The 27,386-nt window shown below is 45.2% G+C and overlaps 1 protein-coding gene and 1 long non-coding RNA gene across 4 annotated transcripts; one reads left to right on the top strand and one right to left on the bottom strand.

Moving 5' to 3' along the window:
* Positions 1 to 275: 275 nt before the first annotated feature.
* On the bottom strand, positions 276 to 12,009 carry Aqp8 (aquaporin 8). Of its 3 annotated transcripts, none has more exons than XM_048789686.1 (6): positions 11,874 to 12,009; positions 7,756 to 8,003; positions 5,127 to 5,253; positions 3,711 to 3,925; positions 2,211 to 2,345; positions 276 to 921 (listed from the first exon to the last, which is right to left on the bottom strand). In XM_048789686.1, exons 1-6 carry the CDS (start codon positions 11,898 to 11,900, stop codon positions 873 to 875), a joined length of 801 nt encoding a protein of 266 aa, XP_048645643.1. In that variant the 5' UTR covers positions 11,901 to 12,009; the 3' UTR covers positions 276 to 872. The 3 variants fall into 3 exon arrangements, with proteins under 3 accessions (XP_048645643.1, XP_048645644.1, XP_015347063.1); XM_048789687.1 differs by lacking the exon at positions 11,874 to 12,009 and adding an exon at positions 8,140 to 8,341 and having other exon boundaries at positions 7,756 to 8,006; XM_015491577.2 differs by lacking the exon at positions 11,874 to 12,009 and adding an exon at positions 8,140 to 8,340.
* On the top strand, positions 6,686 to 18,562 carry LOC125612346. Its single transcript, XR_007342690.1, has 3 exons — positions 6,686 to 6,911; positions 11,804 to 12,054; positions 18,180 to 18,562. It is a non-coding gene; the product is annotated as an uncharacterized LOC125612346 (long non-coding RNA).
* The last annotated feature ends 8,824 nt before the right edge of the window (positions 18,563 to 27,386 follow it).

Genomic DNA, 27,386 nt, shown 5'->3' with positions numbered 1-27,386 from the left:
TGGGCCTTCAACCAAGTCTTGGACTCTGCATTGGTCTTCCAGCAGGGTCCTGAGGAGCTGCTTTGGAATTGAGTCTGATTAGGGTCCAGGTGGGCTCTGAGCACCCAGATGGGTCTGGCTAAGTGAGGCAGGCATTCCCAAGTACCTGCACTGGCATTGGAAGCTGGGCTCTGCTGGACTTAGCCAGACTGGACAGTCAGCACCCCACTTTGAAAGTTTACTTCATCCCCAGCAGTGCCCACTTCTCCAATGAAAGGCAAGCCAATAGACACAGGGAAGAAAAGACTAGACTCTTTATTGCAAAGTTAGATTAGCAGCTTGGGAAGCAAGGAAGTGGTCAGGCTCCAGAAGGCCCTTGTAACAGAGGAATCAAGGGACAATCCAGGAAAGAGAAAGGGGGTGTGAAGGGCTGAGAGTGTGGCCTGGAGCACTTGCCTAGCATGTGAGAGACCCTGGATTCTATCCTAACACTGAAAAACTAACAATAATAATATGAAGGAAGGAAGGAGAGATGGAGGAAGGCAGACAGGAAGGAAAAGGTGGGGAAATGAGCTGATGTACATAAACGGCCACTTAACTGCTCTCCTGCTCCTGGGACTTGCCCTCTCAAGAAAAACACTGTGCTCTTTTCATCTCTCTGGGAAGTGCTGGCAACGCCTTTCCTAGGCTGAGGCCTCAGATGGCCACAGAGCAATTCCAAAACATAGAGCATCCTTGGGCCTTTGTGGTAGTTTGTCTGTCTGTCTGAGAAGCCAGGCCCAAGTCATTAGCAGCAGGTCATTTGCTCTGGAAGGAAGCGCAGAAACTGTCTTGTCCTTAGCCCAGAATGGGGCAGCTGAAGGCATAGGGGCAGCAGTTCTAGCAGTTCTGCTTCATCGTCCCTTTAGGATTAGGCGGGTCTTCCCATCTCCAATGAGGAGCCTACAGAGAGAAAGATGGTACCGTGAGCTCTCTGAGCCCTTGGAGGAAAGACCTCTCACCACGTCTCCAGCCCAGAATCGCAGGATCTCTTCCTGAGCCTCTCCAGCCTTAGCAGTAACCCCTTGGGGACAGGGACACACTGGAGGTGCTCACTGCCGCCATTCTGAAAGCATCAGAAGAGAAGGGCAAATGATGCTTTTCACTTGAGCCACAGGAGGGTCTTGAGGTCTCTGGGCTGCCGAAGGCAATGGTGTGAGCATCAGCCCAGCCCATGCCTGTGCCCTCCCAGACAGTGCCATCCAGAACAGAAGGAACAGGATGTAAGAAGAGAGCCGAAGGCTGGGGCTGGGGCTCAATGGTAGTACACTTGCCTGGCATGTGTGAGGCACTGGGTTTGATTCTCAGCACCCCATACAAATAAATAAAATAAAGGTCTATCAGCAACTATATCTATAATATATAATATATATACAGAGAGAAGGAGAGATCAAGCAAGATGGAAGGGGACTCTAGCTCTTTCTGCCTGGAGTCCACTTATCCTTCTGACAATATCAACTTTATTAACCATTGCACAATTCCAGGGAGCACTGTCCATACTGTATTTTATGTGAATGGCATCTCCTGGCATGATGCCCTTGGGGACACCATTTACATGGAGGGGCCCTCTGAGGTTGTACAACAGCCCCATGGGGAACTGCTGCTCCCCTACTCTCGGCCCTACCAGCAGGTGGTCAGGTAATCAGGCTCTGCCCCACTCCAGGGCACACCCGGCTCAGCCTGCAGACACAATCACCAAGAGTTGCAATCCTCTTGGCTGCAGTGATTGATTAAGGGGTGGACACCATGCTGGAAAGACCACACCAGTGACCATCAGACACAGGGTTTTAGCTAGAGCTGTCCTCCTCCTCTGGAGTGGTCAAGCTGCTAGAACATAAAGGCCGAGTGGTCTGTGGGCAGCTGTGCCTCCATTGGAGAGCCTGTCTCAGCAAAGCCACACAGAGCAAAGTGGAGCCCATGAGAAAGCCCAGATCCTAAGGACTCTATCTGAGCACCACTGAAGCCAGCTCCAGCTGTGACTTCTCAATCATGACAACCAATGGATCCTCTCTTAGGGAATGGATTTCTGTGACTTGCAGCTAAAGGTCCTGGGTGAAAAGGTCTCTGAAGAAGGTTCCATCTTTCCTTCTCCAAGCCCTTGTGAGAGAGTCCAGCCCTCTAGCCTTGCATTCTCTGGGAACTGTCCCCAGGGGGCCCATTAGACAGGCCCTGGCCCTGGGCCACACTCCTACCTGATGAGCAGTCCCACGAGCAGGCCAGCCAGGAGTGGGCCCAGCCAGTAGATCCAGTGGAAGCTCCAGTGGTTGGCCATCACAGCAGGTCCAAAGGCACGAGCTGGGTTCATGCAGGCTCCAGAGATAGCACCCCTACAAACATAGCCACACGTCACCAGAGCCCCAGCCAGGCCCACTCTCCTCAGATCCCCAGATAGGCCCAAACAACAGCCCACCCAGAAATCTTTCTAACTTCCCATATCAGGAGCTCCCAGGCAGATCCCAGGGAAAGCAGAGGACTGTTCACTCTAAGAAACCCAAGACGTGGCTTCTCCCTGGACATACAGCCTGCCACTCCCCACTCACTCTTCTAGAAGAGTGACGGGCAAAGAATTCCTATTGCAGGAAATAAAAACAGATCAAGTTTCTCTCTAAGTCCGTAAAGCAAAGCCAGTCTGTTGTCAACCTATTTGGAGTCACGCTGCCCTGGACCTGCTAGGTCTAGCTGTGACCTCGGTTTAACCTCTCTGTGCTCCCAGCCCAGCTGGATGGAGAACTCTCTGTGTCTCCAGTGAAGTGGAAGGACCCTCCAAAGGTGGTCTGCAGGAGTAAGTAAGGAAATGCCCACAGAGCCCATGCCTCAGCAGCCTTGTGCCAGTGGGAGCTGTAATCCAGCTGGCCGAGCTGAGGCCCTTTGCATCCACACCTGGGGCCCAGAAACCTGGGGGACCACTCCCCAGGAGCATCTCTCTAGCTCTGCTGTCTGCAGCTTTACCCTAGGCACTCAGGCTGGGATTCTGAAGCCCTCATCCCTCCCGTGCCCAGTAGCCAAGGTCAAGATCCAATAAGCTTGCAAGTGAAGTGAGTGCCACAAGGGGGCAGCAAAGTACCGCCACCGCTCGACACACACCATCCCAGTTAGCCCTAGACCACCTCTCCTGACCTGGAGAAAGGCTAGAGTTGGTTCTGTGTCCAAAAGAAAGGAAGAAGTTGGAGGTTAGGAAGGAACCTAACCCCTCAGCAGATGTGGGCTCTTGTTCTCAATCTGTCACTTGACTTGCCATTGCCCAGTGACATTAAATAAGTCACTTCTGTCCTCACTGAACCTCAGTTGGCCTCATCTTTAAAATGGGAGTAATCTCTGGCCCAGCTTTGTCTCTCAATGCCTTCCCACGATTTCCAAAAGGCCCAAAATAGAGACGTGGGTGTGGACACTCCTTATGTGCCTGAGACTGCAGCCTGCGGGGATGTTATTCACCACACAAAACATTAGAGAACTTTCTTCTGACTTTCCTTGAATGCAACTGGAAGGGTCACCCCAGATCACCTTGTCCCAGAGCCTCCTAGTTACCACAGTCCCCACCACTCCCTATTACTGCCCAAAGCCAACCCGTTGTCCCCATCTGCAGCACCTTCCTAGTAGTCCCTACTGGCAATTAATGAGTGACCCTCAGGCCTGATCCCCTGAGGCATGACCCAGATCTGGGCATGGTGGTGTCTGTGCTGAGGGACACCCACCCTGCCAGGATATCCACGGTGACCGAGAAGCCAATGCAGAACGGGGCCAGAGAGCCGCGCGTCTTCTCGTTGATGGCGCCCATGCACACGGCCAGTACCAGCAGTGCTGTCAGGATGATCTCCGCCCCCAGCGCCGCCCCCACCTGCCTCTGCTCCTGGACTGTCACAAAGGCGGCCCCAGAGGCATTCCAGAACCTCTCCTCAGGACTCACCACCTGCGGAGAGAAGCCACTCAGTCTCACAGGGGGTCGAAGAGAAGCTGGGAGCCAAGCAGAGGGGGCCCATGATCCAGGCCTGCCCACCCTGGGAGCAGGGAGGCCCAGAACGCCCTCTCCAGACAGGGAAATGGCCACCGCCTCCTGTGGAGGCAGGCAGAGGCCAGGGCAGGGGAAGACAGCAAAACTCGGGACTCGAACCCAAAGTCTGGACTGGGCTACGCTAAAAGGTCTCCCATCCTCCCCAGCACACCCACACACACACACCACACAAGTCCACACCTTTAAGACCTCTGGCTGAACAGACTCACGGGCAAAAGAAGGGAGAGGAGAGGAGCCCACCCCCGGAGCACTATGTAGAGCTGTACAAGTCCTGGGGTTCAGGCTATGGGGTGGCTCATTGGTAGCACACTTGCATATCATGCCCGAGTCCCCGAACTCCATCCCCAGCATGAAAGAAAAGAGAAGAGAAAAGAAAGAAAAAGAAGAGCTAGATTGATTGAATGGGAGGATTTATTATTATTATTATTTTTTTTTTTGGTACCAGGAATTAAACCTACGGTCACTTATCAGAGAGCCCCATCCTCAGCCCTTTTTATTTTCTTATTTTGAGACAGGTTCTCACTTAGTTGCATAGAGCCTCACTAAGTTGCTAAGGCTAACCTCAAACTTGGGATCTTCCTGCCTCAGCCTCTCCAGTTGCTGGGATTTCAGGCAGGCACTACCACACCCAGCCGAATGGGAGAGTTTTAAACAAAAATTGAGTATCGATTCCTGAAGAACACAGAGGCATTCACTCAGGAATTTTTCCAGGAGGATAACCATATTTACCCTGTGTCCTCATCCAGAGCTTTGTGAGAAATGTATAGAATTAAGAAGTGAATGAATTTAAAAACCACTAGAACCATCCAAATCCATTCCAAAGCCAGAAATAGGCTCAGAAAGAGAAATGTTAAGCCATGAATTTGCTTCCTGATCTGTCCAGGGAAGAGCTGTGTCTACATATGAATGGAAAAAGGTAGGTTTAGAGGGAGCCAAAGGTCCATGGAGTGTCCCCTGCTCCAGAAGAAAAGGGCCACCCAATTCCACTGACAGACATAAACAAAGAATTGGACATTTCCCAACTCCCCCACCCCTGCACCCCTCCAGCAGCCCCACAGGAATCATCCCAGCCAGCCCAGCCCCCTTGGGCATCACCCACCTTGGCCAAGGCGGCCCCAATCAGCCCCCCACACAGCTGAGATAGCCAGTAGGGAAGAAGCATGATCACGTTGAGGCCTCCAATCAGCATGGCCCCCAGCGACACCGCAGGGTTGAAGTGTCCACCACTGTACACCACAAAAGCAGAAGAAATCATGAGGCCCAGGTCCAGAGCTGACCACAGGCTGCCCCCGAGAGAGATGTCCCAGCCAGTCCCTCAGGCTGGCTTCCCAGGGCCAGAGTCAGTCCAGGCCCTGACCCAAAGACAAGTACCCCAAATCTCTCCCCTTTCCCTGAGGTGCCAGATGCTAGGGCGAGGGGTCGGGGGAGGTGGGAAGGGAGGAGCTGCCCCTCAGCCTGCCCCAGGAGGGCCCAGAGGAAGAACATGTAGGGATTCCTAGACTCCATCAGGGCCATTGCCAGGGCCTGAACAAGAGCACATGGTTGACCTGTTCAGCCAAGATCAACCTTATGTTTGGTCTGCAAGTGTAATGAGTATAAAATCAAGATTAGTTCAGGCTGGAGATGGCACTGAGGATTGGGGAGGGGTTAGAGATCAGGTTAGGAACTGGGAGTTTGGGATGTGAGTGAGAGATGGACAAGTCAGGGTTAAAGGGCAAGTCTGGTTGACTGCCCACTCTAAGAAGGAACTATTCCCAGAGCTTGACCCATTAAATCCCTCAGGTCCCCAGGAATGGAACCTCCCCTAAGAGGGAAAGTGGCCCCAAGACCCCACCCATGTCACACAAGAGTCAAAGTGCCCCTCAAATATTAAGAGCCACCAGCAGGCCTGCCTCCTCCCCAGTGGACCCAGGACATGGAGCTGAGGCTAGACAAGGATGTTGGCTCTGCACAAAAGGACTCTGTCCAGCACCCTGGTACCTCAACACCAGCTGCCCCCAACGTGTCTGGCCCAGCCTGACCCCCAGGCCCCCAGGAGCTTCCAATGCAGAAGCACCAGCAGATGCTCAGATGTGAGTTGGGAAGAGGGGCCCCCCTGGCCCACTTGGCTTGAGACAGATGGGGGTGAAAGAGTCAGACCCCTCCCAGGCCATCAGCTCCCCTTCTGTCTTGGCACCTGGTCCAAATGGCCAGGAGAAAAGCTGTCACTGAGAGCAAGGCTCCATCGGGACAGGCCTGGGCACCTGAGGGCCACACGTGCTCCCTGGACCAAGTTTATACTCCTTGACTGTAAACTAAGCAAGACACTTTCTTAGTTCTTTCAGTCATTGCTCACTTGGCAAATATTTATTGAACATTCACTACATGCCAAGTACCGTGCTGGGTGCTTTACACACCTTATCTTGGCTCCAGTCAACAACCTCAAAGTCCATACCTGGTCCACAGGAACGGCTGAATAAATATTCTTTGAAAAACACCATTGATTGAATAAAAGGTCAGTACTACAAATATGATCTGCTGCAGGGCCTGAGAGATGTTCCCAGCTGGCCTGGCCTGGGTTCACTCCCTAGCTCTGCTGAAGAGCTGTGTGGCCTTGAGCAAGTTACATAACCTCTCAGTGCCTCAATAATCTCTCCCTGATAAGGCTGTTGTAAAGACGTAATGAATTCACATGTGTCTAGCACCCTGCACTGTCTATGGAGTTGGTGCTCAATGAACATCAGCTGTAATGATTATCCACACGTACAGCGCTGCACACAGAGAAGTTAGTGACTGGCCCTGGTCACCCAGCTAAGAAGTGACAGAAGTTCTATTCAACCCCAGGTGTACCTACTGAGAGATCAGGTGCTCTTCCACCCTCAGCTTCCCACGGACATTTACAAAGGTATTAAATTTCTCTTTCCATTCTGGTTTCCCCAGAAACTATATTTCAATTTCCTCACTCAGATCTATTTCTTGAGTGAAAGTAAATACAGACCAACCGGTCCCAAATCACCCTGCCAGGTGTCCTTTGAGAGACAGCTATCACTACAGATGACTTCCCCGGGAACACCCCACCCTCAGCCCTCCCCAGGGAGCGCCCATCCAGATGAGAACTAGGACACGGGCCACCTCCCTGCTCCCTGCCCTCCCCCAGGACCCCCGCAGGCACCTGTGTACCCCAGTACTAGCCCACCTCCTAATAGTAACAGTGACACAGCAATCAGGGTTGACACAGCCTCAGGTGTGACAAGCGCCTCATGTTCCCCTTAGGAGGCCTGTGGGTTTGGGCGCTGGAGCTGGACAGCTTAGCCTCGACTCCTGCTCCACCGCTTTCCAGCCCTGCAGCCTTGGGCAGGTTACGTGGCCTTTCTCTTGCCCAGATGTAAAATGGGGGACCTGCCCCACAAGGTCACCATGAGGATTAAATGATCAGTATCTGCAAAGTGCTTAGGATAGTGCCAGTACATGGTTAGCCATATATAATGTTGGCTTGAAAAATCATTTGAAAAGTATGTTATTCCCATTTGATAGGTGGCGAACTTTGGTTTCAGAGACTTGCCTGAAGCCACGGGGTTTGTGGTCTGCACAGCCAAGATGGGCCAGGCGGTCTGACCTCCGGCCTACACGTTCTGCAGCACCCTGAGCGTGTGCCACACGCCCAAGGGTCCCTGCCAAGAGCTTTGCTCCCCACCTGACCCCCAGCTCCCCAAGTCAGCCCCAGGCTGAAGGCTCAGCCTTGGTCTCACCTGATGTTCCCCAGTATAGCGATGATGAGCCCCAAGGCCAGCCCGTGGGCCAGGGCCGGCTGCAGCCGCCCGGTGTCTGGCCCATTCTCGATGACTGACAGGCACCCGATGAAGATGAAGAGGGCAGAGCCCAGCAGCTCCACCAGGCAGGGCTGCACAAACCGCTCGAACCAGGACGTGCGACACCTGACGCTCATGCTCAGCTCCTTCACCTTGCCACCACCAAGCTCAGTGTCACACATAGGTGCCTGCCGTAGGGGAGAGGGGAGAGGAGGTACGGGTGGGAAGGCAGCCAGACAGAGGCCTCTGCCCCCAACCTGGAATGCCCTCTCTCGGCCACCCCTCACCCGCCGGGCTGGGGCAGAAGATGTGGCCTGTGCTCACCTCTCCAGACATCAGGGAGAAACAGCCCAGGGCCTGGGCCCTGCCAGAGCTGCTGCCAAGCCGCACCTGCTGTCCCGCGCGCGCTTAGCTTGGGGACCAGGTCCTCTGATCCGCTACAGGCTCTGCCTCTTTTAAAGGGTGGCAGAAGCTCACTGAAGGTGTCAAGAGAGCAATAAAGCCTGCGTGGGAGGTGGCCCTGAGGCCCAGAAAGGAAACTTTATTTTTTTTATCTCCCCAGGACTGGGTGGGGAGGGGGTCAAGGATTGCTGGGCTCCCTGCCAAGCAGGGCAAAGGTGCTGAGTGCCGGGTGCTGGCCTGCTTGCATCATCGGAGGCTCTGGCTCCAGGCCCTGCTCTGTAGGAGACGGAGGGGCCCAGCACCCAGTCCCCCCCCCCCAAAGGCGACAAGCTTATGTAAATAGCGCGAAGAGGCCCCACAGATCGGGAGCCGCACTTGCTAAGTGACAGACTCCCCTTCAATCATTTGTCCATCTTCTACCTGAGGCCCGGACCCCTGCGCTCCCCTCACAGGCTGATCCCACACGGAGAGTGTAAACGAGGCAGTGGAGACAGGTGGCACTGTAGCGCAGTGGTAAAACCCGTGGACTTTCTGGACCTTTCTGCTGTGTTCTGTTTCCCCCTTTGGTCCTGGGGTTGAACCCAAGGCCTCGTGCCCATGGGCACACACTCCACTGAGCCCCAGCCCAGCCCACACGGCCTGGATTTAAATCCCAGCTCTGCAGAGACCTCGCCTGTAACCTTGAGCAGGTTGCTTAACCTCTCTGTACCTTCATTTTTAAATCTCTGGATAATAGAGAGATAACCAATATTGTAGAATCCTTATGAGGTTCAAACAAGTTAGTGTCTGATAACTGCTCAGGACAGTGCCAGACCCATGATAAGCACAATACCCCTATTCATTCATCCATTGAGAATATACTAATAAAAATGATATCAAAATACCAGTATCCATTAATTTAAAATCCGTAGTTAGATGTCATTACTATTTATGGAGTACTTTCTATATGCTAAATGCTGGGTTAAGGACCTGAAGGCATGACCTCATTTTAACCTCACAACAACTCCATAAGGTAGGGGTAAAATGAATTTCTCATTTTACAATCTTTTATGATTGTTAACTCATGGGCCGTCATAAAAGGACATTGTGATTCAACTTTTATAAGGCACCTAGAATAGTCACTTTATAGGTACAAAGAGTGGAATGATGGTTCCCAGGTCCTGGAGGGGAGAGAGTCTGGGGTGTTCATGTCTAACGGGTACTGAGTTTCTGTCTGGGAAGATAAAAGTATTTTGGAGTTGGATGATGGAGATGGCTGCAAAGCTCTGTGAATGAACTTAATGTCTCTAAACTGTACACTTGGAAATGGTTATGAAGGTAAATTTTATGCTGTTTATAGTTTGCCACTATTGGAAAGAAAAACTACTTTGTAGGCTAAGCCACTAGATTCCATTACCTTGAATGGATGGATGGATGGATGGATGGATGGACGATAGATGGATGAATGATGGATGATGGATGGGGAGAGGGAGAGAGAAAACAACGTGATATGTGTTTCCTTACCCATTTATCCAATAAATACCTAAATTGTCACTGGGAGTCTGTCACTCTTCCAAGTTGGCTGGAAATGAAGCCATAAACAAGAAAGGCAAAGATTTCACTTTGTGTTCATAGCTATTGTCTGAGTGTGCGTATGAGAGATAGTTGGAGAAATGAGGTTAGTGTAAGGGAATTTTATGATAATTTTTTCCATCCTGGATGGCTCACTACGCAGCATGCTAAGCCAGCTGCCTCCATTCACCACAGCCTAGGAGATATGCCCGTTACTCATTACCCCCATCTTCAGATGATAAAAATGCAACACAATGAAGCTAAAGAATTTGTCCATGGTTGTGTAGATTCAAAGTATCTGCTTCGGGACAGAAGTGGACAAGGGTTTGACAGTCTGTTGGCTGCCTGGTCAGCCAGGAACCCCAGGACTCCGGGCCTCCCTTGAACATCTGTGCATCCTACAAGTTTCAGGACCTGCTGTCTTACAGATATCTTGAGTCTGTCCTCTCCCTCCGCACAGCCCACAGACACTGTACGAAAGGTTCTCAGGCTTCCTTCCACACCCCCGTCTCCTGCATCCTTTGCCCAGGCCCTTCCACTGGGGCTTCCAGTACAATCCTCTCCTGTTTTCACCCAGGCCTTTGTCACTTCTTGCTCGGAAAAACCAAATTAACATTCATCACACGCCTGCACTGGACTCCTCAGTTCATCCTGCCGGCTTCCTCATCTCACAGCTAGGAGCTCCCTGCTAGCATCGTTATAACTCCTCAGCTGGTCTCCGTCTCACCCAATTTTCATTTATCTGTTTCATACTGGAAGCCAGCAGGGTACAACTTAACAGTCCAGACTGGGGGGATCAGAATGCTCTGCCCTTCACTTGCTATCTGCTCTGTCAGTCTCAGTTTCCTCTTCTCTAACGGTGGACTAACAATGCAGAGGTCTGTTTGTGGCTGAAATGAGAAAATGCATTTAGTACAGACCCCAACAAATTCAGAACAAGAACCCAATGAACAGTAGCCATTGTTATGGTTTGTATTAGGCTAAACTAACTGCTACAACAAATATCCCCGTCAACATTAATGCCTTAACATAATAAAAAGTGATTCCATTGTTCACACAACGATCCATAGCAGGCCGTCCACCAAACGGTGACTCAGGGAGTCGGGCTACTTCCATCCTGGAGATCTACTACTGGGATCTTTGGATCTTTGCTAAGCCATAGGGAAAGAGAATATTGCTGTGGGCAAGGCCTAGAAAGAGCAAATACCCTTTCCAGCCATTCTTGATGGGCTAGAACTGGGTCACGTGGTTTCATCTGTCTGTAAAAGAAGCTGAGAAATGCAGTCCAGCTGTGTGCACAGGAGGAAGAAGAAAGGCGTGGTAGGAATACCAGGAAATTTCTGCCCCATGATAGTGGCAGTTCCCCAGACTGTTGATCTAACTGAGTTACAACATTTCAGTGTCTCGATAGTTTCAGGGGAAAACCAAACTCCCTTGGCTCGTCACAGACCCCAGTCCTAGCCCCTAGACACTTTTTGTCTCGTGAACCTTATGCAGTTTACCAGATTAGTCAGATACCCTGGGCCCTCCTGGCCATGCCCCTCTCTCTCTTTGAAGTCCTCTCTTGCCCTCTTGGCCAACTTCTCATTCAAATCTCAGATCACGTATCACGTCCTCCCTGGCACCTGGGTCAACTAGATGATAATCCTCTAGCCATGTTCCTCCCTCATCCAGAGCCAAAATGGACTCCACCGCTCCCAGCACAGTGAATCTCCAGAGGACATCTGAATGTCACTCAGGTACATGAGAATTTTTCCATGGCCTGATGTCCTCATACACAATGTACTGGCCATCCCAAGTCACTGAAACACCTAATACCTAGAGAGACAGTGTTTTCCTAAGGAATTCTTTGGTTGCAAACCTTCCAGTCTCCTAATCTCTGGTTGGCATGACCAAGGCCTCTAATTTTAATCCCTGTTCAGGTGGTAATCATTCAAGATGTCTCCACAGTCTACCACCAAGTCCAGATGGAGTCTAAAAGATGGTCCCATTTTATCCTGCCGTATTACCCTTCCCCCATTTCTTTCATTCACAGCTTCTTGCAAGTGCAAGAATGTGGTGCTGGTGCTCTGGCAGCCATCTTGAGACTATGAGGTGCAACTTACCATTGGGTAAATCCTTGACAACGACATCACCAAGCCACCAGACCAACACCCAGACCAGACCACCTACTCCAGACTTGTTAAATTAGTCTGCAGGAATTTTTCAAGATGGCAGATGAGAGGATATCGCTTTCCTGGCTGTTCTGTAGAGTGAAACCAAGAAAACAGGCAGTTTCTCAGAAAGGTGAGTAACCAAAAGGGGTAGGCAGGTGGACTTTACTGGAACTTAAAACTGTGCATTAAAAACAGATCAGGGACTCAGGAGGCTGGGTATAATAAAATAAGGAAGAAATCCCCAGCAACACAACCACTGTCATGGTTGGTCCAAAAGCACCAACCAAAGTGGTCCTTCAAGAGCAAAGTGAAGGATAAGGGAATTAAAAGAACCCCCATTTTTAGGAGACTTGAGGCATATTGGGTACAGAACATTTAGAGATCAAGGACACTGAGTGATTAAACTGCACAATATCTTTGTGAGGGAAAGAAGCCACCACCTCTCCAGGTAGTGTGTGGAGGACGAGAGATGGAACTGTTTTGCAGTCATGGCTTGGGGGTCGGCACCTGAGGGAGACAATTCCTGGAAAACCTGAGTTTGGCCCAAAATATAGGCTCAGTAAATACACACTGCACCCCATAAAGTGTGCTTAAGTGACCAGGAGAAAATCGAACATGGAGAGAGGTCTACAGAGGGGACAACTGGTTGTGGAAACCCACCACCCCTACCCCTTCCACTCAGCTATCTGCAGGACTGGCTAGGAGAGATGCATCTGGCCGAGAACTTGGAATGGCGGAGATGGGAGAGATTGTTTGGAGACTGAACCCAAGATCAGGAAACGTGGGGTCTGCAGGTGATGTAAGGGACTAAGAATTGGCTCCAGCACCGCAGGAGTGGAACCCAGGGGAGATCCCTGGGGCACAGTCTTCCGGCGTGGATCAGCAATTACTGGGTGCTGGGGGTGCACTGATTTAAAATCTCCAGACCAATTGGCATTCAGCAAAGAGCCTGGAGCCCACCTAAGCCTAAAATTGCTTCCAGGAATTCCTCCTACAGGATTGCCTCTCTCACTCCAGCAATCCAGAAGGAGGAGCATCACACTCCACCGGCCTCATCTAAACTGCTGAGAAGAGACGCTGAGAATATTTTGAACTCCAACTAAAAGAATTCTTTAACTTTTCATTGAGATTTTTTTCTCCTTTCTTTTTTCCTTTTTTCTTCTTTCTTTTTGTGTTTAATTGTGACCTTAACAGTACATGGACATTTATACATACTCATACTTGTTTTTTTTTTTTTCTCATGTCTAGCTATTATAAAGCCAGTTATTTTTCATGGATCAGTTTTTTGAGGATTTGGATGTTTGATTAGTACATTGTAGTTTTCTTTTGTATTACTTTATTTTTATTCTTTTTAAAATTTTTACTTCTATATATTTTTCTCTTGCCTGTTTCCCTTCATTCTCTTTCTCTCTTTTCTTTCTCTCTCTTTCACCCTTCCTTTAATTTCTTACTTCTATCTTCTCTCCTCCTCCCTCATAATTATCACATCCTGTGTCATTTCTGTTCCCTCCCTGTCCACCATTTGAAATGGTAAACCGTTTTGCAAACCTGCTGTTTTTAGTGTAGGAAATAACTAATCATATCGTTTCTGTTTATTGTGATAATTAATATTGAAGACATCATAGTCAGAACTATCTGGTTTATTGTTATATATTGTTTGCATTAGCTGTTACTATTTGTCTCCCCCTAAATTGTGAGGTACTGGAAACCTTCAGGGACACTGTGAGTCCACAGAGTAGAAACTCTGCTACGTCAAATTCATACTGATAGATGGGTAAACAAACAAATAACATGAAAAACCAAGGGAACAAATCACCCCAACAAACCAAAATACTCCAATAAAGGATCTAATGACACCACAGTGGAAGAGAAGGAATTTAGAATGTACATGGTCAAACTGATCTGCAAAGTAAAGGATGATGTAAGGAGTGAAATCAGAAAGAAAATACAGGAAGTGAAAGATCACTTCAATAAAGAGATAGAGATTCTGAAAAGTCAAGCAGAAATCCTCAAAATGAAGGAATCAATAAACCAAATTATGAATTTAATGGAAAGCATCACCAGCAGATTAGATCACTTGGAAAACAGAGTTTCAGGCAATGAAGACAAAATATGTAATCCTGAAAACAAATTTGACCGTGGAGAAAAGATGTTAAGAGACCATGAACAGAACTTCAGAAATATAGGACAACCTGAAAAGACCAAATTTAAGATTTATGGAGATAGATGAAGGCTCAGAGATACAAACCAAAGGAATTCATAATCTTTCCAATGAAATAATATCCGAAAATGTCCAAAACCTTAAGAATGAAATGAAACATCAAATACAGGAGGCTTACAAGATCCCAAATATGCAAAATTACAACAGACCCACATCAAGGCACATTATTTTGAAAATGCCTAACATACAGAATAAGTATAGAATTTTAAAGGCTGCCAGAGGAAAATGGCAGTTAACATTTAGAGGAAAACAATCTGGATCTCAGCTGATTTTTCAACCCAGACCCTCAGAGCTAGAAGGTCTTAGATAATATACCAAGCTCCGAAAGAAAATGGATGCAGGCTGAGAATACTATACCCAGCAAAATTAAGTCTCAGAATTGACGATGAAATAAAAATCTTCCATGATAAATAAAAGTTAAAAAAATTCACAACTAGAAAGCCTGAACTATAGAACATTCTCAATAAAATATTTTATGAAGAAGAAATGAAAATAAAAGTGAAAACCAGCAAATGGAGGAGCTATATTAGACTAGTCAATCAAACAAGAAACTAATTCAAAGTAAAAAAAAAAAAACAGAAATAAATCAAAATAGAAGGGAATAGAAATCATTTCTCAATATAACACTGAATGTAAAAGGCCTAAACCCATGAATCAAAAGACATAGATTGGATTGAGAAAATAAGACCCAACAATATGCTGTCCTCAAGAGACTCACCTCATAGGCAAAGACATCCACAGACTGAAGGCAAAAGGATGGGGAAAAAACATATCATTCACAAGTATTTAGTAAACAAGCAGGGGTTTCTATCCTCATATCAGATAAAGTGGACTTCAAGACAAAGTTAATCAGAAGGGACAGAAGGACATTTCATACTGCTTAAGGGAATCATACAACAACAAGACATAACAATGTAAATATTTATGCCTCAAACAATGGAGCATCTGCGTACAAAACAAACCCTTCTCCATTTCAAGAGTCAAACAGACCACAACACAACAATACTGGGTGACTTTAACATGCCTCCGTCACTACTGAACAGATCCTCCAAACAAAAACTAAATAAAGGAGTTACAGAGCGGCTGGGATTGTAGCTCAGTAGAAGAGTGCTTGCCTAGCACATGTGAGGCACCAGGTTTGATCCTCGGCACCACATAAAAGTAAATAAAAGAAAGGCATTGTGTTTATCTACAACTAAAATAAATTTTTTTAAAGAAGCTATAAAACTAAAAAAATACAATTAGTAATTTAGAGTTTACATAAATATATAGAATATTTCATCCATCAATGACCACATACACTTTCTTTGCAGCAGCACACAGATCTTTCTCTAATATAGACCATGTTATGTAAGCTATCATATATGTTGGCATACAACTGTCATATTACCTTAATTTATTTTTAGCATCTGTGCGGTTATTTTGTTAGCTCCCTTTCCACTGATATTTAATTTTTGTGTTCTTGCTTTTTTCTTGATTAGACTTGATTTTTATCAACTTTTAGCTGTATTATTTCTCCTCTCTGTCTCCTATTTCTGCCTAATTGGAAAATAATCTGATTGTGAATCTAGCTTCTTTCTGATACAAGTACTTTAAGTTATAAATGTTCATCTGAGTACTGTTTCATCCCAAATTCTGATATTTTAAGCTTTTGATTGTCACTTAGTTCAAAGCACTTTTTATTTACTTTTCTTGTGCTTTCTTCCTCAACCCATGAGATAGTTATGTGTGTGCCATTTAATTTTGAAATGGTTGACATGTGGAGGTGGGGTTCTATATACCAAAAGGGATTGAATTCTAGTATAATAAACATACAGGAAACAGCCTGCATGATTTCAATTTTTTAAAAAAATGATGGAAATGCTTTTTATATTGATTGTATTGATTGCACACATGTCAAAACTCATCAGATTGCATTCCTCAAATATGTGCACTTTACTGTACTTCAATTTTACCTCAATAAAGCCATGGGAGGAAAGGTTAAAACAATCTGCAGTTCCCAGATTGTAAGTTCCCAGGGAGTCACAGTGAGTTCACAAGGGGTTATGGGTATTTTAAATTTCAAAGGAAACAAAGTGATGCTCAATATCTGAAGCTACTCGGCCAAGATAGATGGCAGTTTTAATCTCAGATGCTGCTACATTCCTTTCAATGACGTAACATCTTTGTGAAGCAGTTTGTACAGCAGATGCCATGATAAAATCCAAGTGTCCCATGAAAGTCAATGTGAAAGAAGAAATGAGTCCAGCAGTGTCCACCTGTCCAATCTGATTCCAAGGTCTGAGAATTGTGCCACGCCCCAAAGGCACATGCATCCACTAATCCCAATACTTAAAAAAGTTATTTAGGAACTTAAATAACATGTTATTTAATCACAGCTACTTAAGAGGAAAATAAGAAATATGTGGTTTTCTTCAACGTATGTGTATTACTAGGTATTGCATATTGTCTTCAGTGTATATTATTATATGTACATACAATGCATGAATCATTTTTTCAGTGTATGTGTATTGTTTTTTTGAATATACATTTTTTTTCAAGTGACTGCTAAGTTTTTAGCACATCAATATTTACTAAGTTTTTTGACTTCACCACTTAATAAACAAAAACTGCTAGGTAACTTTTTGGCCCAGGCACAGAGTGAACCAAGAAAATTTGGGAGCCTGTGAAGTAAACACTGTGTGTCTTGCTATTCCAGGTATTTCCAGGAAAGACATTTCTGGCTTCTTTATCATTTCAGTTCAATAACCTTTTCTGGAAACTGGCCACCATTTACAATGCAGGTGCCTGGTGACTCAGCCTGCAGACAAGCACAGAAACTGAAAGCGAGCATTTCTTTCTCTCCTAAAACTGGCTGTAGGTACACCTGCTTCTGAAAGTGACTCTGTAGAAATGGCTCTGGGTTGTTTTCAGTGTGTGATCACCCTGGAGCCTGGACAACTTGGCTGCTGGCAATGAGCCTGGTTCTCACCTTTCCTCTGCTCGCAGTGCAGGGCTCCTTTGAACCCGAGCAATCTCCTGCTGCCCAGAAGCACCTGAGCCTTCTCTGCTCGCCTGCAGCACCAAATTCAAAGTGTCTTTCACACCAGTAACCAGACACGTTGGCTGGGTCAGAGCTCTTCACAGCTGGGAAGCTGTTGAACAGAGGAAGCCGTCCACTGAAGTCTCAGCAAGGCGCCATCTGCATGCGTTGAACAGTAAAAAATGGCTTCCGTTTGCTGAGGACCTATTGGGAGCTTGGCACTAGGAATGTATTTTATACGAATAGTCAGAATGTTCCCACACCTCATTTTTCTTTCTCCTTTATCCTTTTCCTTACTACCTAAATTAAATAACTTCTATAAAATAAGAAATTGAAGGCTGGGATGCAGGTCAGTGGTAGAGCACTTGCCTAGCATATGTGAAGCCCTGGGTTCCATCCCCAGCAATGAGGATTAAGCATCTTTTCATAAAAGATGAAAAAAAAAGATGCTTAATCTCTTCAATAGTTGGGAGGGGTGAATTAAGACCAAAAAAAAAAAAAAAAACAACATTTTCACTAACAAATCCACAGAAAAATTTTTAAAGCAACTAACATTCAATACTGATGAAGATAGGAGACATAGGCTAACTCAGACACTGCTGGCAGAAGGGCAATGGTTATAATATTTCATAGCCCAGTCTTGCAATATTTACTAAATATTTGAATAACACATCCCTAGATCCAGCAAGCTTCCAGTTAGGAAATCTGTCCTATTAGAGGTATGTGTAGGGACTTCAGTTTAATTGTTAGGAAATCTATCCTATTAAGAGGTATGTGTAGGGACTTCAGTTTAATTATTTATTATGGAAAACATTGAGGACAATCTGAATGGTCCTGATTTAAAAACAGCAGTTGAATAAAATGTGGTCTATTCCAGCACCCTCTACATCCCATAGTTTTATTCACTATCTGTCTTTGGGCGGTCCATTTCTTTCATCCAAACTGTTCCCTGATTCTGGCAAATTCTACACATCCTTCAGGTCTCAACTAAGATATGATCATTTTTTAACAGCTCGATTGAGGAATGATTGACAGATGACATAGAAGATTACAACGTCTTTACAGGGACCAAGAAAGAAGCATCGTGGGAAATGGAAATCCGTGTGCAGGTTGAAGTGATGAACCTTATAAACACAGAGCACAAGAAGGCAGACACAAGAAAACACACCGGGGACCACCAAGTTCAAAACCAAGCGAAGCACCATCCTACCAGCTTTGGGGTACTTCTGGGGCCAGGCACATGGAGACTTTTGGGGTGCTGTCCTCTGCATCTCATGGAGGTGGGTGCTGGCTGCAGGAGAGGGATCACCTTGCAATAATGCATTAAGCTGCTACAATTTATATGCTTTCTTGTGGGTGTTGTACCTCAATAAAAAATTAAAAATAAAACTACCAATCTGTCCTTAGAAAAAGATCTCTTCTATTCTTCTGGACCCAATCAAGAGGAAATCCATAGGTGTATTTACGGCACCTCAGAAGAGAATCCCAAATTCAACCTTCATAGAAAGATAGATATAAGAAAAAAATAGGGTAAAATTTAGGGTTTGGTACTAGGAATGGTTCTAGGCAGCCACTGGGTGTCTCAGAACTATCCCCAGAGATCAGGAGCAAACTACAGTATTTGTGTGGGTGTGAAAATAGGCTTTTGTATGACAAAAATGCAATCCTGGGACAGAGTTAAGAAACCAATCTTGGCCTTAATTGAGGACCGTCACCCAATCTCTTTTATTCTCCCTGTCCCCTTTCACCAAATATTTCTATCTTCTTCAGAAAACAAATAATTTATCCAAATGAGGAAAATATGCTTTTCTCAAAAGCTCAGAGCAGTATTTTACCCCAATTATTGGAGAAAAGATATCTTGATTACCTAAGTAAGGGATAAGAAAGATTTGATAAATGGGGTGAGGGGAGTAAATGTTCAGTCTTAATATCTTTATTTTTGTTTTAGTTTTTTGTTTGTTTTTATTGAAGTAAGAGTCTATAAATTTTATGAAGAACTTAGGGAAAAACCATTCAGAATGATTGTTGGTGGTTGTTTTGTTTTAGGGACTGAACCCAAGGGGGCTTGACCACTGAACCACATCCTCGGCCCTTTTTACATTTTATTTTGAGACAGGGTCTCGCTGAGCTGCTTAGGGCCTCACTAAATTGCTGAGACTGGTTTTGAACTTGTGATCCTCCTGCCTCAGCCTCCTGAGCCGCTGGAATTATCTGCATGCACCGCCGTGCCCAAAAAGCTTTTTTATTCTGAGATAGGGTGTCAATGAGTTTCCTGGGCTGGCCCAAACTTGGAATCCTTCTGCTTCGTCCTCTTGAGCAGTTGGCATGACAGGCCACACCACTGGGCCTGGCTAGACCTGTGTTGAAACTGAAAGTGGAAGAGCTACCAGGACCGTTGGGTGAGTTTAAAAACGACTGACTCATCCAAACAGAAGCTGGCTTGGTATAAAACCTTTAAAAGAACATTTTTGTCAATTAAATGGAAAATTTAACTTCTGATTCTGGTCAAATGTGTCTCTCTGCAACATGCCTTAAGTTGGGGGGGCACCTTTTGAGAAACACCAAATGCCATTTATTTGCTCAGTTTTATTTCAAAACAAAACTGTGTGATTATATTAAGCATAATTATTATTAATATTATTATTAAAGTTGTATATTAAATTAAACATAGTTTTTCAAACAATACACCATCCCCTTCCTTACCTTGGGTGGTCTGTGTGCCAGACTTAACTGGCTGATTGACATTTAAAAGTCTGTTGAGGTCGGGATGGTTCCTGGGGCCCTGCAGAAAGAGGGGGCATTGATTCTTGTTTGTGGCACAGCTGTACCTTGATCCCCCTCTCTTCCTCCCTCTACCTCTCTCTGACCTATTATGCAGAATCCCAGGCACAGAATCAAATCCAAGGTATGTTTATGGCATGGCCATTTGCTTTAAAGGATATTGAGCAAGAGGCTAATTTTAGAAGTGTGTTTTTATGCTGTAAACTTCTTGTGATTCATCAAAACACAATAAATACCAGGAAGGGACTGAGGAGGGTATAGGTAAGAGAGAGAAAGTGGCGGGGGGTGGGGGCGGGTTAAGCCCTTGGATGTGTAAGAGGACTTCCCAGGCTGGGGCTCAGCCCCACACACACTATCACTATTTAGGACTGAATAGCCCTATTGTGGGGATGGTTCTGTGCAATGTAGCTTGTTTGACTGCATCTCTGGCCTCTGTCCACAAGTTACCAGTAGCACCCTCCACCACCCCATCTGGACACTGCCTGATATCCTCTGGGGTGGCTGGGGGGGCGGTGGGCAAAACTGGTTGAGAACATAAAGGGATTTGCAATCTTGGGGGAAGTCCCCTCTTTCTGACATCCATATACTGATTATCAAAGCCTCTCTAAGACACTGCCAGGGTCCCTGAACAGACCTGGGCATTCAGGGTGTGACCTGGCACTCTGGAGATGATAGTCTAAATGTTGGTTCAAAAATTACTTCTGCCCTGGGGATGGGGCTGGAATGTCTCCAGTTGCTTTAATGCTGTATCCAGCAAGTTCTTACTGACCTCTTTTGTGTTCAGAACAAAGCCCTGGGAAACTTTGAAACAAGTATTTATCAAGAGGCCTGGGGGAAAAGGGCATCCTTCCTCCCAGACTCAATTATAATGATTTTTCTCTCATAATATTTTATTTTGGTAAAATATACCTAACATAAAGTTTACCATTCTCACCATTTTTAAGTCTCACTAACTATGTCCATATTGTTAAGCAACCACCACCTCCAGAACTCTTCCATCTTGTAAAACTAAAATTCTGTACCACTAAACAACAGCTTCCCATTTGCCCCTTTCCAAGGATCTGGAAGCCACCACAGTACTTTCTGTCTCCAGGAAACTGACGTATGTGGAATCACAGCGTGTTCCCTTTCTGGTCTGACTTATTTCCTTTAACATAATATCCTCAAGGCTCAGCCACGTTGTAGCACATGTCAAGATTTTACTGCTTTTTTGTAAGTGCATAATATCCCATGGTAGGTGTATATCAGCTTTTGTTTGTGCATTCATCTGTTGATGGACATGGGGGTTATTTCCACCCCTTGGTTATTATGAATGAATAGTGCTGCTATAAACCTCAGTGTAATTATTGCTTCTTGATTATTTTTTAAAAGTCACCTTTTTATCCATTCATCTATTGAGGGACACTTAGGTTGGTAAAATATATTTTTTTTTTCAATGAAATATTACTCAGCTTTAAAGAAAAATGAAATTACGGCATTTGCCAGTAAATGGTTGGAGTTGGAAAATATCATGCTAAGTGAAATAAGCCAATCCCACAAAACCAAAGGCTGAATATTTTCTCTAATATGCAGATGTTAATTCATATAAGGCAAATGTCACTAGGGAAGAATAGCATTACCTTAGATTAGGTAGAGGGAAATGATGGGAGGGGAGGGGATATGGGGACAGGAAGGATAGTAGAAGGAAACAGATATTATTACTGTATGTATATATGTGACTGCATGACCAGTATGATTCTGCAACATGTGCACTCAGAAAAATGAGAAATTATATCCCATCTATGTATATCAAAGTTCATAAATGCATTCTACTGTCATGTAGAACTAATTAAGACAAATTTTTAAATTTTTTTAAAAGTCACCTTTTTTTTTTCTTTTATGCCTGTGTTAGTGGTTGGCTTTCCTAACCGTCTCTCTCTCTCTCTCTCTCTCTCTCTCTCCCACCTTCTCTCTCTAGCTGTCCATTAATGGATAGCTGGCACAAACATCTGCTGAAGATATGATCTCTCCTTCCCTGAGTGTGACATCTTGATTTTCCTTGGGGAGACCCCTTTAATTCACGTGACACCCCCTCCCTGACAACATCCAGCTTCCTGCCTGGTCCTCTCCACCCCTTCAAAGGAGACGCCATCTCCCAGGCCACACGGACTGCCCCAAGCCAGTCCACTGACAGGCAATTCTGGGAATTTTCTGGGAGTTGTGGGGGTCAGGACATTGACAGGGCACTGCTGGCAGCGATGCTCACAGTCTGAGGGATGAGCCTGGGAAGGGAGCCACTCGGCAGGAAACAGCTCCGGGGGAGGGCAAGGCTCGTGAGTGGCACTGTGCGGGGGTAGCTGGTCTCTCCAGATCTTCTTTCCAAGCCAGGGGCAGCTGCGGGCTGGCTTTGCTCCACCATTTGCTTTTCAGATTTCAGAATCTCCAGGAGACATTGCCCCAGCCCCATCAGAGCAAGAGGAAATTTCCTTAGTGTTCCTGGACCCTGGGCCCTTGCCCATAGGTGGAGGGCAGGGCAAGACTTTAGTCACGTCCTGTCACACCTGTCACTCTGCCATGGAAATGAGTAACAATCACGAGTGTTCCTTACAGCCACCGAGGTCAACACAAGTCACCGTGGCACAGGCAGAGGCAAGGGCAAAAGCCACAACTGCAAAACTGCCCTGGAGTTTACAGCTGCCACAGAGGACCCGACCCTGGGTCCACAGAGAGGCAGTGCATCCCTGTCACGTTCTGCCAGCAGGAACGTGACACTTCTGCCTGAGGAGTCAGCGCATTCCCAGGTGCCCTCTTTGGGAATGCAAAGGTCTCTGTGAGAATTATTGACAGTAATCCCCAGGGTCACCGGGGACATTGGAACCTGTTATGGTTTGGCTCTGACGTGTCCCCCAAAGTTCAGGGATTACAGGCTTGGTCCCCAGTGCAGCAGGGGTCAGAGGTGGGTCCTTGGGAGGTGACTGGATCAGGAGAGCTCTGACCTCCTTAGTCCATTGATGGATTTACAGCTGAGTGGACTATTGGGAAGTGATGGAATGAGGAGGAGGGACCTAGTTGGAGAAGAAGGTCCCTGGGAGCAGGCCTTTGAAAGGCATGCTTTGTCCCCAGCCCCTTCCTCGACCTCGCTGTCCCCTTCCTGGTCACCACGAGGCCAGCAGCTTTGCCCCACCACACACCCGCTGCCATGATGTTCTGCCAGGCCTCCGGCCCAAGCTACGGAGCAGAGCCAGCTGACCCTGGACGGAAACCTCTGAAATCACGAGCCAGAAATACATATTTCCTCCCTTAAGTTGATTTTCCCAGGTGTTGTGTCACAGTAATGCAAAGGTGACAACCAACAGGAAAGGGAAGGGAACACAATCAAAAGGGGCCCCAACAGGCAGCCTAATGGAGAGGGCTGAAGGGCTTCGGTGACCTCTGGCTGCAGCTGCAAGCTCTCACCCTTGGATGGGCCCTGACTTCCCCAGTCACAGCAAAAGCAGAAGTCAAGTGCCACCGGCCTGCAATGGGAACAGGACCCCAGGCAGCGATCAGGAGCGATGGGGTGGCGCTGGGCAGCAGTAGGACAGAGGACCAAAGGTGCAGCTGCGTTTGCCGTGTAGCGAGAAGCTGGACTGAAACTCAGGTGGAGGTGACAATGTGAAATGGGGTGGGGCGTTTAAATTAAGACCAGAGGTCAGGGGGCACAGGGATGTCAAAAGTTACCTCCAGACACCGTGGATGACAGATTCACTTACTTCCCGGAGCCCGGTCAACAACTGTGTGAGGGTTTTATAATCATTGCTTTTATTTTACAGATGAAGGAGCTGAAATCAGGGGAGGTCAAGGGCCCTCTGTGTACCAAGACCATAATCCAGGCCCAGTACAGCTAGAACTCAACGGCGCCCGCCCAGGCCTTATTTCTTTTCATTCTTCAAACTTGGTGAAATGTCATCTCGCAATCTTTTTTTTTTTTTTTTAAACTCTTTAGGCTTAGCAATTCACTCTGCAATCTATTTTATTTCCATAATCATGGTTATACATACATACAGATAGAGCAAAATGTACAGTATAAGCACATAGTTCTCAATTCTAAATAATTTTATCCTTCTATTGAGAGGACATGCAAATAATTTTATCATCCTGAATAATAAAAACTTTATCTTTGATATATAAATTGCTATCAGGTAAAATAGCTTTCAGTTGAAGATAAGGCATACTTTGCATTTCAAGGAATTCTTCATTTAAGACCAGGAGTGAATCATTTGTAAGACTCAAGATACTTAGCTGCTTGGTAACTGGTAAGTTGTTTCTTTTCTTTTTTGAATGAATCCTTTTAGATTCAAATATATGCGTGGAAATTATCCGGGTTCACAGCCATTGATTAAAGATACAGAAATAGTGTTAGGAAAATTAGGCAACCCTTGTCATAAAAACAAAATTGGATCTTTGTCTCATTCTAAACCTCAAAGTAAATTTTAAATTAACCATAATTTAAAAGGTAAAAGAAAGGCACTAAAGTGAAACAGGAGTAAACATTTTTGTAATCATTTGAGGAAGAGGTTTGACATGTACTGGACACTTCTCAGAAAGGAAAAGATTTTTATCAGTCCACTCTACATAAAATAAAGAACTTCTAAACCAGAAAAGAAAAACAAGTGCCAGAAACAAGGTTAAAAGACAATTGAAAAACTGCAGGAAAAGGTACATATAAAGATACAGCATTACTATCCTTACCATGTAAAGAGCTGTTATAAATCAATGTGAAAAAATCACAGTGGGGCTGGGGATGTGGCTCAAGCAGTAGCGCACTCGCCTGGCATGCGTGTGGCCCCGGGTTCGATCCTCAGCACCACATACAAACAAAGATGTTGTGTCCGCCGAAAAAAACTAAAAAATAAATATTAAAAAAATTAAAAAAAAAAATCACAGTGAAAATGAGCAAAAGGAACAAATAAAGAATTGGAAAGGGGCCAGGGTTGTGGCTCAGCGGTAGAGCACTCACCTAATGTGTGCAAGGCCCTGGGTTCGATCCTCAGCACCATATAAAAATAAATTAAAAAATAAAGGTATTGACAACTACAACTAAAAAATAAATATTTTTTAAAAAGAATTTGTAAATAATAAATTCACATTAACATGTGAAAATAAATTCAAAGCAACCAAACCAAGAAATGAGTATGAACATCAATGAGATGTCTGTTTTCCATTTATTGAGCAGGCAAATTAAAAAGAATGAAAATATTCAGTGTTGATAAGGATATGAGAAGAAAGGCTCACTGGTGCATACTTGATGAGGACATACACATATATTTCGAGTATCAAAGAGTGAAATGTCATATGCTTTGACTCAATAACTGATTTCTAGGAATCTACCATTGTGGGTAGACAAGTGAGAGGGAAAAGAGTTAAACACAAGGATGTTAAACACCCTTACACTATTTATACTAACAAATTAATATGGAAGCAAAATAAGTGTACATTTATAGAAGACATTTAAACAGATTTTCAATGATCATGTGGATTAGACATTGGCAAACCATGGCCTATAGGTCAGCTCTGACTAGTGGTTTATTTCGCAAACTATGAGCCAAGAAAGTTTTTACATTTTTAAATGGTCATTAAGTGACTACAAAATATCCTCCAGTCCCATAAATTCTAAAATAGCTACCCTCTACACATTTAAAGAAAAAAAAAACTGCCAAAAACTGTTGTGGATCTCTAAATTTTGGAGTAACTTTGCATAAATTTTGGAGTAAGAAGGCAATTTATAAATCAGCATGTATAAGCCAGGTGTGGTGGTGGCACATGCCTATAATCCCAGTGACTGGAGCCGCTGAGGCAGGAGGATCACAAGTTTGAGAGCAGTCTCAGCAACTTAGCAAGCCCCTACACAACTTAGCAAGAACCTGTCTCAAAAAAAAAATGAAAAGGACTTGGGATGTGGTTCAGTGGTTAAGTACCCCTGGGTTCAATTTCCAATACCAAAAACTAAAATAAAATAACAGCATGTATCATATTATTCCATTTAGATAAAATTAAATACATATACAATGTGTGACTGCACAGAGAGATCTGAAACATGATCACCAATGTATTGTCACTATCTTTGAATGGTACAAGATATATATTTTAAAGTCTATTGATAGCCTTTTGTTTTTTAACCAAAAAGACACTGTGTTTAATATTGAAATGAGATCAGTTCTTTTTTTTGGGGGGAAGGGGGCGGGGGTTACTAGGGATTAAACTCAGGGGCACTAGACCACTGAGCCACATGCCCAGCCCTATTTTATATTTTATTTAGAGTTGCTTAAGGCCTCGTTTTTGCTGAGGCTGGCTTTGAACTCACGATCCTCCTGCCTCAGCCTCCCAAATCACGCACGCCAGGCAAGCGCGCTACCGCTTGAGCCACATCTCCAGCCCCCAATTCTCTCTTTAATTTATAAATTGAGTGTCATCCTAAGTAACATACAACAGGAGTTTGGGAGAACATGGCAAAATTATATTAAATATATTAGTCAGAATGACAGTAGCTGCTATAACACATGAACCTTTAGATCTCGATGTTTTAAACACCTTAAATTGTTTGTTTGAATCACTCCTGAGAGTTCAGTAGGTGCCATCCATGCCAGCGTTCAGACACCAGCTCCTTCCGTCTTGTGTCTCCAACATTTTTAAAATTGCCTTCTAAGGTTGTCAGAGAAGAAAGGAAAAGATAGAGAAGCTGACCCACTTGGTAGCTACATCAGGTGATTCCTGTCACTTCCACTCACATTCCATTGGTGAGAAGTAGTCACGTGGCCACTCCTTAGCTGCAAAGGAGCCTGGGAAATGTAGTTTCAGATGGGGCAGCAACAGCCATCTGCAGGAGGAGAGAATGACAACTACAAAACAAAACAACAAAAAAATTTTTTTAATCACTCCATTGAAGGAAAGATAGCCAAAAAAGCACATGAAATAACACCAAACATCATTAGGCATTAGGGAGACGAAAATTAAAACCCTAACACGATATCCCTGCACACCTATCAAAAATAGCCAAAAATTTTAAAAAATAAAAACAGCAACAACACCAAATGCTGCCAAGGATATGGAGAACCTGGATACTTATATATTGCTGCTGGGAATGTGCAGCCACTCTGGAAAAATTTTTAACATCCTTTAAAATCCTTAAAACCTGACCAAAAAAAATTAGGAATGGATTATAATCCAAAGAGCAAAATAAATATTCATGAATCCATACTGATATAAAATGAGTAAGTAAATAAAGGAGGGAGAAGAAACAAACTCACAGGCAGAAGAATTTCAAGTAGTTTTTGTAGAAACTTAAATATGGGCTGCGCTTGGTGACTTCTTTCCAAAGAGAACAGTAAGGAAAGTCAGGGTGGGGGAGTAACTGCACAATGGACCAACCTGGCAGAGGCTGCCTCCAGCCAGGTGGTGAAGGTAACTGTGACACATCATG

This window comes from Marmota marmota, unplaced genomic scaffold, assembly GCF_001458135.2.
Source record: "Marmota marmota marmota unplaced genomic scaffold, marMar, whole genome shotgun sequence".
Taxonomy (NCBI): domain Eukaryota; kingdom Metazoa; phylum Chordata; class Mammalia; order Rodentia; family Sciuridae; genus Marmota; species Marmota marmota.
The sequence above is the reverse complement of the archived record's forward strand: the minus strand, read 5'-3'. Positions and strand labels throughout refer to the sequence as shown.

What these genes read in the sequence shown, in the direction of transcription:
- Aqp8 (XM_048789686.1), bottom strand. Translation starts at nt 11,900, where the DNA reads ATGTCGTTGTCAAGGATTTACCCAATG. An exon ending in TGTCAAGGATTTACCCAATG is followed by an intron (nt 8,004 to 11,873) that starts GTAAGTTGCACC and finishes CCCCTACGGCAG; the next exon opens with GCACCTATGTGTGACACTGA. An exon ending in CTCGTGGGACTGCTCATCAG is followed by an intron (nt 922 to 2,210) that starts GTAGGAGTGTGG and finishes TTCTCTCTGTAG; the next exon opens with GCTCCTCATTGGAGATGGGA.